The 12,113-nt window shown below is 47.6% G+C and overlaps 1 protein-coding gene across 4 annotated transcripts in view; it reads left to right on the top strand.

Moving 5' to 3' along the window:
* CCDC9B (coiled-coil domain containing 9B) overlaps positions 1 to 11,676 on the top strand; it is an 86,531-nt gene extending 74,855 nt beyond the window's left edge. For all 4 annotated transcript variants that reach the window (XM_053273441.1, XM_053273430.1, XM_053273450.1 and 1 more), the window contains 2 exons: positions 6,544 to 6,601; positions 10,113 to 11,676. In XM_053273441.1, coding sequence (XP_053129416.1) covers positions 6,544 to 6,601; positions 10,113 to 10,619 — 565 coding nt within the window. In that variant the 3' untranslated portion in view covers positions 10,620 to 11,676. The remainder of the gene's footprint in view (positions 1 to 6,543; positions 6,602 to 10,112) is intronic.
* Positions 11,677 to 12,113: the final 437 nt, after the last annotated feature.

The raw sequence follows: 12,113 nt of genomic DNA, 5'->3' as shown, positions 1-12,113 counted from the left end.
CTCAGAAATTATGACACTCCTGACAGAGGGAATGTGGTTCATGGCCATAGACTTGGAAGATGCATATTATCACATTTTGATACGTCCCCAACACAAGAAGTATCTATGGTTTCAGGTGGGCATGGACGTGTTCCAGTTCTGCCCCATGCCATTTGGACTATCTTCGGTGCTGAGAGTTTTTACCAAGTGCATGGTGGTGGTGGTAGGGCACTTGGAGGAGAAGGGGATTCACATTTTTCCTTAGTTGGACGACTGGCTGCTGGCAGCCAGGTCTCCAGCTCTTCTTTAAAGGGACCTTTGAAGGACTATTGCGTTGCTGGGTGACTTGGGTCTAAGCGTCAACTACAAACAAATCTCAGTTGACCCCTGCATGCAGAATTAAGTTTTTGGAGGTGATCTTTGACACTGTTGTGGAAGCAGTGAGCCTTCCAGACAGTTGGGTCCAGCAGATCAGAAGTCTTGCTTGTAGAATATGCAACATCACTACTCACATAGCATGTAACATACAGCATATGCTCGGCCTTATGGCCTCCACTACTGCAATTCTGCCTATGGCCAGGTTGCATATGCATCCCTTGCAATGCTGGTTCCTGGATGTGTTTCGCCCAGCGAAGCATCACAATTCCAAGGTCACACACGTTCTGGACCATGTTCATCTAACCCTCAAAGGGTGGAATATTCAACGAGATCTGTTACAATCCACCCCATTCAAGAGGCCCAGCCCAGAGGTGCGAGTAACAATGGATGCCTCAGAAGACAGTTGGGTAGCTCATCTCGAGGATCTTCATCTAAATGGACATTGGTCCAGGGAGGAGGCTGACCACATATAAATTACTTAGAGCTTTTGGCAGTGTTCAAAGCGTTGAGAGGTTTTCTCCTTGAGGTCAGAAGCTGGCATGTCCAGATTGTCACAGACAATACTACAACAAAAGCACATATACTGTATACCATCAAGGTGGAGCAGGGTCCCGAGCTCTCCTGGCTCCAATGCTGAGACTCTGGCACTGGGCCCTTCCTCATCACATCGACCTATCAGCAGTCCATATCAAGGGTCTTAACAACACCTTGGCCGACAGCTTGAGCAGGACACAGATGTTCTCTCACAAGAGGAAACTGGACAGGGGAGTTGTGCAAGATGTTTTTTGGAGGTGGGGGACATTGCAGGTGGGCCTCTTTGCGAGAGAGCACAATTACCAATTTCCAGTGTACTTCTTTAGAGCAAGGGTGGGGAGCAACACGAAGGGCAGTGCCTTCACAACCACATGGATGCGGGCCTTGTTTTACCTGTTTCCTCTGGTTCTGCTTCTCCCAGCAGTTCTCCAGAAGTTGGAGGACAAAGGATCAGACTGCATTCTTGTGACGCCTTGGTGGCCCCAGCACTCTTGATTCCTGCATCTGCTCCACATGTCCACTAGTCGCTTCATCAGACTTCCCCTCCTTCCTGCATTGCTATGTTGATGGCGGGGGGGAGGTACTCCATCCGATGTACAGAAACTGCACCTAACAGCATGGCAAATCCAACCGTCTGGTCTGCGGAATTGAATGAGGTCTTTTCAGCATCCAGGAAACTCTCTACTATGTTGTCCTATGGGGCAAAGTGGAAGCGTTTTTCTGAATATGTAAGATCTACCAGTGACGTGGACCCTACCGTGGTCCCCACAGCTACCATCCTATTTACTCCTTCTCAAGAAATCAGCATTTTCGATGTCCTCAGTCAGGGGACACCTGGCTGCAATATCTGCCTTTCGGAATGCACCTCCTTTGGCACCTTCCTTGTTCACTTTGGAGGAGGTCAAGCAGTTTTTGAAAGGGTTAGCGTATCTACACCTGGACAAGCCCACTATAGCCACTTCATGGGACTTAATGAGTATCCTCTCTGCCCTCATGGGCAAACTGGTTGAGCCTCTGGCAGCGTGTGACCTTCGTTTGTTAACTCTCAAGACCATTTTTCTGGTCGCAATTACATCAGCAAGGAGGGTGGGAGAGTTACGAGCCTTGCTTTGTGATCCACCTTACCTGTTGTTCCAGAAAGAGAAAGTTGTTTTAAGGGTTGATGTTTCATTTCTGCCTAAGAAAGTCTCGACCTTTCATAGGTCGCAAGCCATTTCCTTACCAGTTTTCTTCCCTAACCCTTCTTCCAAACCAGAGTGAAGGTGGCATGCTCTAGACATTAGATGGGCGTTGGCCTTTTATGTCCATTGCACAGTACCCTTTAGGTCCACCACAGCTTTGTTTGTAACTTATGGTATGCCACACAAGGACCAAAGAGCATCTTCTCAGTCTATTTTGGCCTGGATCATACAAGCTATCAGGTTGGCCTACCAAGTGGCTGGGTTGGAACCTCCCTCTTCATTGAAAGCTCATTCTACCAGAGCAGTGGCCACTTCCATGGCCTTTGACAGGGGGACTTTCTTTGGACTCCATCTGCCAGGCTGTGACATGGTCTTTACCTTCATGCTTTATAAAGCACTATGCTCTAGATGTTCGGGCCCGTAATGACGTGGCCTTTGGGAGATCAGTTCTGCAGGTTCTGTTTCAACAAAGTGTGCACTTAATTGTTCTGCTGTTGTGTGTTCAATAAAGTGTTCTTCTGTTCACTGATGAGAGCCTTTCATGCTCCTTAGTGGGCCAGATACTGTCTGATTATGGCCTTTCCCCTGGTCTTTGGGCTCTGCTTCCCTCCTGCGAAGTCCAAGAGCTTGAGATGTGCCCATCTGTGTGATGGACAGAGACCACTTAGAAGAAGTTCATGTTGCTTACCTGTAACTGGAGTTCTTCTGGTGGTCATCTGTCCAGTCGAACGCACGCCCATCCTTCTCCACTGCAGAGCCTTGTTGTGGCAGATTCTAGAACTGAGGAGGAGGGTGCTGAGCACATGACCTAGGTGTAAGGGGGAAGAGCCTAGCTACCTACCAGGAGAGACAGAAAAAGAAAAGCTTGTGAGTCCCCCAGATGTTTCTTCATGCCAGCGTGAAGCTCATCTGTGTGACTGGACAGATGACCACCTGAAGAACTCCAGTAACAGGTAAGCAACCTGAAGTTCCCTCTATTTTACAAAATGCAACCAATTAAATCAAAGCTCCAGGGGCATAGCCACTACTGGGTGACTAGGTTCAAAGAACCTTGGCCGCCTCCCCTGAGGGGCCATGTGGCCCCAACACATCCACCACTTTTGATGTCAGACATGGGGGCATGGCTAACCACCTGCATCTGATGTCAGACCATCTGATGCCCCAGATGGACAGGGCCAAGGGCGGCCACTGCTGCAGCCGGACACAGGCCACCGCTGGCCTCCCTTAGCTAGTGCAAAGCTCCCTTTGCCTCCAAAATTATCTCAGTACTATATTCTACCAAAGACAAACACGGGGCTTTGTGGTTGCAGAGGAGCTGACACCGACTCGACGGCACACTTTACCTTTACATTGCATCATCCTTAACTGAATCTTGCTTGAGCTACCTTTTAAATATAGGCAAGCATGCCCCATACACAGAACTCAAAAACTGTCTGTAGTAAATCCCAACAGTATGTTACCTCCAGGTTCAGAGGCAGCTGAATACCAATTGCAGAGGAGCAATAGCAGGAGACAGAGGATGCCTTGATCTCCTAGCATGGGCTTCCCAGCGGCATCTGGTGGGCCACTGTGGGAAACAGGATGCTGGACTAGATGGGCTTTGGGCCTGATCCAGGAAGGGTCTCCTTATATTCAGTATAGTCCTGAGGTGTTCAGTCCCTGGAATTGATTGGGGTGGGTGGGTTTCTGTTTGCTGGTCCACCAGTGGCATTGGTAAACCTGCAGCTGTTTTAGAAAGGTGTTTGCCAATCACCTCCTAGGCAGGAATGAATAGCAGTTGTCTCTGAGAGAGCCAAATATTGGCTCCCACACTCCTTTCACCACTACCCTCAGCCAATGAGGGGTATTAAAAAAATTTATAGCCCACCTATCTGCTGACACACTCAAGGTGGCAGTATGGTGATGTAAACACGGATAAGAAGAATCAATAGCACTGGCTGGATACCAACGGTGTTAAAACCATGACAAAAATAGTCATGCAAACATGGCCTGAATACAGGAACAAAAGAACAGCTGCCAGTGAAACAAATGACAGGGCAAAATCTACAAGACTTCAAAATGAAAAAAATAGTCTACTGTTTATTAATCTAGCTTTCTAATGGTAGCAGCCCAATGTGTTCTGAGTTAAAATATACTTTGCAGTGCTTTATGGAAATAAAATTGATTTCCTGTTCAAGAAACTAAGTTATGGTTCATCTGTAAGCGGAGATCTGAGTAAATTGGCCTGCCATCTTGGGCTGATACCTTAAAAATAAATGAAATGTAGTCTACCCAACACTGCAGGGGTGGCCAGCTGATGCTATCCAGCTGTTGTTGGACTGCAACTCCCATCGCCCACAGCCACAATATCTTGCGTGAATCAGCTCTGAGGCAAGCCACTCTCTCTCTGCCTTACATCCCAGCCTTCAATCTTGGAGTAATAATAATGACCTGCCATCAGGTATTCTCTTTATATATAATTCCCTAAGGCATACCTGTGGCTAATCCCCTATGTGGCAGCTCTTGCAAGAGTTCAGAAAGCTGCCAGATAGCGACAGGGACAGGTGGGGGAAAGAAAATGGTGGCGGCAGCAGCCATCTGGCCGGTGGGCCGGGAAATAACGGCAGCGGTGGGCAAACGACGGTGCCGGCGTGCGTGCGGTGAAGGCGGGGCATCCGGCTGGCCGGAGAAGGCAGGGACAGGCAGGAGAAGGCAGGGCAGGTGGGATAAAACGATGGCGGCGGCAACAGTGAGGGAGGGTGGGTGGGCAGGGAAGGAGACGGTGGTGAGGAGAACTAGAAAGCACCAGCCAGAGAGGGAAAGTGCCACCGGTGGGCAGGGAGGGAAAGCACCGGCCACGCAGGTTGGCAGGGAGGGAAAGTGAACTGGGAGGGGGAGAACGGACCGGGGCTGAAGGGGGGGGGTGAAGATGGAGAGGAGAGACAGGGTGAACTGGGATGCAGATGCTCTGTGCCGGATCAGCTAGTTTATGTATGCATGTCAAATGCTTTGAACACACACACAAAAGTGCTATATAAATGCTAAACCAATGAAGAATCTTGTGGTACTTTAAAGACATTATAGCATCATTTTGAGGACTTCATCAGAAGCCTCTGTGTGTGTGTGTCTGTGTCTGTGTCTGTGTGTCTGTGTCTGTGTCTGTGTGTGTGTATTATTAAAATGGCTTGCAGTTTGCAAGCAGGCCTCTTATTTTATTTATTTAATTATTTATTTATTTGACACATTTGTGTACCGTCCAAAATGCAAGTCTCTGGGCGGCTTACAAGAAAACAGTGTTGTAAATGTTGTAACTCTTGTATCTTTCTCTGTCCAAAAGTGCCCGAGAAAACGGCTAAAGTGTGTTCAAAAGCTAACCCCAACCTATGCTTTCCAATGGGAGAGTTTCCCCACATTTTCTGGGAACCCTTAGAACAACTCTGTAAGCTCGATGAGTATTATCCCCATATTGCAGATGTGGGGTCTGAGAAGGAATGGCTTACGGCCACCAAGCAAACATATGGCAGAAGAGAGATTTGAAGCAGGGACTTCATTCTGACCCAGTCTCCCAGCTACTATGCTACACAATGTTTCAGTGTTCTGCTTGCCTCTGAAAATGGCACCTGTTGGGCTTCTGCCTGTAATCAAACCAACTAGTGATGAATATGAACTACACGTGTATACACTGATTTGCTAAATTCTGTTGTTTTAATAGAAATACAGTAAACTATTAATAGCAAACAGCTGTTAGAGGCAGAGTCGCTGTCAGGAAGGAAAAGAGGTGACAAACTAGACTATCACTTTTCTCTCTACCTACATCTATTCATGTGAAATAAAAAATACTTTAAGATCTAATTTTCTTCTTGGTTCTCTAGCTATGGCAGACAGCTGTGCAAATCATTGGTACATGTTATTAGTCAACTGACAAATGTCTGGAAGAGAAATGGCATTTTATGATTTTATTATATTAAAGTTTTTAACAACCAGCTGGCTAAAGATTAATGAGCTCTGTCGAGCCTTTGGAATTAAGATAAATGTGTTCTGTAGATGCTGTGAGTAAAAATGTTTTGATGTATCAGGTAAACTTGGACATCTTTAGAAAAGAAATTGCTGCCTGGGCTAAGAAGATGATTTAGGGCCAGAGTTCTCTCCAGCTGTTGTTGGACTACAGCTCCCATCATCCCCAGTGACAGTGGTCAGGAATGACGGGAGCTATAGTCCAAGATCTGCAGGAAGGCCCAAGTTGTGCAGCCCTGCCTTAAAGTGTAGTTGTTACAGTGGAGAATGGGGACTAAATATTAGAACCACCATAGACAGAGCCCTTTTTCTCTGCCACAAGAGTTTTCCTCCAGGCTAAGAAAGCAGGCATTGTTCTGCACTTCCCACAGCAGTGTGAGTTAAGGAAACGCAGCTGTTCACAAACAAGAACCAGAGGGCCTCTGGTTCTTTGTCATCCAAAGAACTGACTGCCCCAGGTTTGTGTGCTATTTTACAGATGGGATGCGAAGGAAGGTGAAGAAATTCCCTTTATAAAGGATGAACCTGATAACCAGGTGAGTGTTCAGAAGATACTTGTGACAGGCCACACAAACAGTCAGTCTCCCACTACCATTAATTCATCCAGAAGAAGTACCACCCACTGGTTCTTTATTTTCAGTCACCAAAGTAGACTAGAATCCCCACGCAGGGCCAAACTAGATGAAAGTGACACAGGGAGGCATGATCCCGATTGCTTAAAAATTATTATTGAAATGCAGCTGCAAGGAATTGCAAGTCTGTTCGCAGCAGCAGGGGTATGGGTAGAAGAAGAGTTGCTTAAACTTTCCCCCTTGGTCTGTTATCCCTCCCTATCAGGCGTTACATTTTCTTCCTCTTCCTCTGTGGCCTCTCTTGTGTCCTCAATACAATATCAATGTCTAGACCAGTCCTGCTCAACTTAGACCCCCCAGTTGTTTTTGAACTACAACTCCCATAATCTCCAGCCACAGTGGTCAATAGCCAGGGATTATGGGAATTGTAGGCTAACATCTGCTGGAAGTTTTACAGACAGGGCTGTTACCCTGAATCTCGTCCGGAAGAGAGTGTGTGCGTTCACACACCAGCCAAACTTACCCCAAAGTCCATTCAAGATCCTTGAAAGCACTCCACACACAAATCGGGCTTTGTCTTCCGAATTCTAGCATATCACGATGTATTTCTGGGTTATGAAAATGCTGGTTTTAAGAGAGTTTTTCTGAAAACGCTAGAGTGGCACTGATGTATAATCATTGTGTTCCTATCCAAGGAGTGCTCTCTTGCTCTTGCTCTCCCCATTGGCTAGAAGGAGGCATGCAATGAGAACCTGTTTCCAAAAGAAAACCCGAGAACAGAGGGGAGGGGCTGCTTCCCTCAGATGCCTTGAGTGTAATTCGAAGTGGCTTCGCTCAACATTTACCCTTCAGCATGAAGCCATGTGTGAATAACTCCCAGGAGGGCCAAAGTTGAGCAGTCCTGGTCTAGACTGTTAGCCTCTCAGAACAGGGACCTGTCCACCCATGGTGGAAAAGAAATGGAGATCCAGCAATTTCCACCCCTGAGTGCCCAGTTATGAGGAGTTAGTGAGGATGCAGCTAAGACTAGCAGTCTGGGGTTGGAGAGAGCAGGAACCAACTAGGCAGACAGAGGCCATTCCTTGAGGACACTCGATGGCTCAGGAAACACACAGATAGGCAGAATACAGACTGAGATCAAGATGCTGAAGAAGAAGGGAAGTTAGAGATCGGTCTTTCAGGACCCTGGACAGGCCACTGGGAGCTGCCTCCTTGTTCCAATGGAGTCTTCCCCTTCCTATGCATCAGGGCTGCACAACCAATATCTCCTCCTGCAGATATTGGCCTACAGCTCCCATAATCCCTGGCTATTGGTCACTGTGGGTGGGGACTCTGGGAGTTGTAGTCCAGAAACAGCTGGGGGGTCTAAGTTGAGCAGGCCTGCTATACATGGAGCTTTTAGACCCCTTCTCACCCTGACTGCCCTTCTTAGGCTCCAGCCTCCTGCTGAGGAGTCTGAGCAGCCCTCAGGCCTGGAACTGAGCACTCCATCACCTGTCCACCACTCCATCACCTGCTGGGTACTTCCTTGCAGTGGTCCCTGTGTCAGCAAGTGGGCACTAAGAAGCACAAGGACCCTAGTGTGGAGTGACTTGGTCCCTGAGGTGAATTTGGGATACTTTCTCGGGTGGGGGGGGTGGTCTCTGTTTGGGGGTCTTGGGCTCTGGGGATTCTTGGTCATTGACAGGTTCAGACTCAGTGTTGAGGCCTGGGCCCAGTACCTCACTCACTGGTTCTCCTGATGTGGTTGGCTTGCTCTGCTCTGTCAGCATCCTGATTGTAATGCAAGGTAAGGGTCATGACAACGGATGAGGTAGCAGCTAAGTGTTATAATTCCGATCAACATGAGAGGCCCAAGGATTCCCCCCCCCTGCCACTGTTCTGATCCAATTCAGTTCCCTGCAACTGCATTTCAGTAACAACAACGAACCATCTTTGCTCATGCATCTTATTTAATTTGGCCCTCATATGCTTGTACTGAGAAAGCTCATCCTTTAATCAATGTGTTTGAGAACATGAGGGCTGATTCTTTCCTCTATTCCCAGAATGGGGTAGAAGCCACTTCCTTGTGACCATAATCCCATGTCACTCCAGAACTGTCTACGTGGGTCAGGCAAACGATGTGGTTATTTCCCACATCAGTGTCATCAGATCCCAAAGAGGAGCCACTTGTGTGGGAAGAAACCATGTACTCTCCTATCCTTATAGTTCCTGGATAGAGATGTTGTTAGAAAAATGTGAGATCCAGCTATAGGGAAGGGACAATCATGAGGCTTCGGTCACATATGAATCAGGCCTGTCAATACTATGATCTTGAATATGCACTATAAAATAGATTGGAGAAGATTGGAGAACAATGCATTGCATTGTTTAGGACATGTTGCTGAAGAATGAGGAGATCTTAAGGTTGTTCATACACCATTTGTCCTGGGGCCCACTGTGTGTGGGGGGGGGGAGAGGCAGGACTGGCCCTACCTCCCCACACCCGCCATGACCACAGTTTGCCTTGAGCTGTGCTGCTTGCTCATCCACACAATCTGTGCTGCAATGAGTGGTGCAGCCATCTGGAGGCCATGGGAATGAAGCCCAGCCTCCAGAAATCCCATAATGCACCATGTGAGGAGTGCGGTGCCTTGGGGGATTTCCCTCCTGCTGGCACTCTTGCCATCCGGCTCTATGAATGCTCGAGCTGCAGGCAGCCGCTTGAGTGTTCATACAACCAGGGAGTGGATATGCGACTTCTGCCTTCTACCTCACTAGAAGCTCAGGTACAAAACCTGGGCTACCCCAGTTAAGAGACCGGTTCCGGCACTCCACAGGAGCAAGCCCAGGTAGGGCTGCTCCTGTGCACAACTTTATTCAATATACTCCTACTTACTGGAGTCGTGCACATAACCTCAGCTGTGCGCTCCCTAGGGCTAGAGAGGGAGGCAAGAGCTTGCTTGCCTCTCCCCGCAGACAAGCGGCAGCTGTCTTGGTCTCTGCCATGTCACATGCCCACACAAGTAGAGGCCAGAGACATGCCCACACAAGTAGAGGCCAGAGCTGGGATTGGGAGGAAGAAATCCTCCCATATCCCAGTGTGCCCTACACCAAGAGTCCTGTGGCTGCTCTCAGTATGGCCACTCCTCCCCACCCCCAGCTCACTGCCCCAAATGGCAGTGGGCTGAAGGGGAAGCCATCTACTTGGCAGCAATCACACAGATGATTTGCCTGCCAAGGTAGCACAAATCCACAGTTTGTTCTACCTCAGTAAAATGCTAGATACAAAAAGCGGGCTCCACTGGTCTGGAGCAGCCGGGAGTGGAAGGCTCCCAGTGCTCCAGACAACATGAGATGCCTGGGGTAACCCAGCTCAGCAGAATAGATGATAACTTCTGGTAGCTAACTACTGATATTGATAGCTTGGGATGAGCAGTCTGTTGTGATTAATTGAATAGGGAATAAACACCAGTTTTGTCTTCTGTCATTCTAGAGATCCACCAACAATGAACAGCTGAAGGGTCAAACTCTGGTTAGTGAAGCAGTAAAGGAACATAACCACCCAGAAGGATTAGAGAAGAGTGTACACCAACAAAATCCCAAGGAGCACAGTGTTTTCATGCCACAAGCAAAAAAGTGTGGAAAAAGCCCCACTGTAGGTGAAGATCAGAGCACAGATGAAAAGGCCAGAAGGTGCATTATTCAGGAAGTGTCTGCAAGCAGCATGGATGAGCCTGAGGCAGATCCCAAGTTCAGTAAGACAGTCACTGGGGTAGAACTGTCCCCCAGGAGCAGCTGTATGAATAGCAGCTCTTGCCAGGGAATGGCTGGGAGCCTTTTGCTGGCTGCTGGAGGTGCCCTTAAGGAAATCAATTCCACATTCTACGAAGATGGCTTAGACAAAAATGCACCTTCTGAAAGAAATCCCAGTGAGGACTGTGTAAGAAACCTTGGTGAGCTGGCAATAAAGGCAAAAGTCAACGATGAAGTTCAAGTATAGAGATGTGCGGAACGTTTCTAAGTCAAAACTTTTCTACACAAAAGGGGCAATTTTGAGTGTTTCAGGCTCAAAACAGAACACCTTTCAAACAAAGGGCCTGTTTTGGGCTTGGAACAGAACAACGCTGTTTTGATTGGAATGTTTCAACGTTTCGACCACTATTTTGGTGGGCTGTTTTTCCCTTGATGATTGGTTTTTGGCACTGGCTTCCGATTGGTCGGATTATGATCTCCTTGGTTCTTGGTTGGCTTGTTATCATACAAATCAAGTGCTGTCCTGGGGAACTGTGCCCCCATAGGCTGGGGGAGGGAGGGGAACACAAAAGGAGGAAGTTTCAAAATGTATTCAAAGGGACTGGGCGGCAGAGAGATCTCTTGAAAAGAATACATCAGGAGAGGAGGAAGGAATCAAGGAAGGTTTGATGTTGTGGTTTTCTTTTCTCTATAACTATCTGGTTTTGCTGGATCTCAGATTGACAAAGGCATAACTTGGGTGCCTGCCTTCCTTGAGCTGTGGTTTGTTTTGTTTGTGAGATAGTGTTGTGGCAAGAAACAATGGACAGTGGCAGCTCTGTGTGTTTACGCATAATATTTCTTGATGATTGCTGTGATGAGCTCTATGTCTGGCATTGAGAGACTTGTGCTTCTGTCTTCACTGTGCTTCACTGCTCTGTCTACTATCTGCATTGCAAGATGTACTACTGAGTCAAAATGGCTGAAGTTGCTCTAGTTGAGCTTATGACTATGCTTGCAGCTAAAGGTGCTGCTGTGGCAGCTGTTGCAATGCTGAAGTAAGGAGTCATAATCGTGTGTGAGAGAGCAACTTGTGCCAGTGATGTTACTGCAGCATAGGCATTGTGGCTGGCAGTGAATTCTGGGTCAGTGATTCTTTTTTTGCCATTTTTGGACTCTTTTTGAAATGTGTGTTCTGTGTTGGGAGGGACAGATTCCTTTTTACTGTGTATTTCTGCAGTGTTTTTCAAGGCAGGGTTGCAAAATACACGGCAAATTTGCAATGCAGAACTTTCCTAGCCATGGGGTACAATGTGGAACTTGAAACACCCTATTGTTTCCCACGGGTAGCTCCCAAGGACATCTAAGTGGGCTGTGTGGTAGGATATGATGGATGCTACCTACCACCCAACCTACAAAAGAAATGGGCAAGCGGGCAATTTTAAACAATATTTTTAACCTTTCACCCAAAATCCCATTGGATCCTATGGGAATTTTTTGTGGGGGAGGTTAAAAATTGTCCATTTCATTTGTGGGTTGGGTGGTAGGTAGCACCCATCATATTCTACCACACAACCCACTTTGGTGTCCCTGGGAGCTACCCATGGGGAGCAATGGGGTGTTTCAAGTTCCCCATTGTTTCCTATGGCCAAAACACTCAAAATGTTCCGAGTTTGTTTTGTCCAAACAGCCAGCTCAACTGCTGATTGAACAGAACAATTTGGCCATTTTGCATTTTGTTTTGAGCTGGAAATGAAACACA

This window comes from Hemicordylus capensis, chromosome 1, assembly GCF_027244095.1.
Source record: "Hemicordylus capensis ecotype Gifberg chromosome 1, rHemCap1.1.pri, whole genome shotgun sequence".
In the NCBI taxonomy this organism is placed as follows: domain Eukaryota; kingdom Metazoa; phylum Chordata; class Lepidosauria; order Squamata; family Cordylidae; genus Hemicordylus; species Hemicordylus capensis.
Note: the sequence above shows the minus strand (reverse complement) of the source record. Positions and strands in the feature narration are given on the sequence as shown.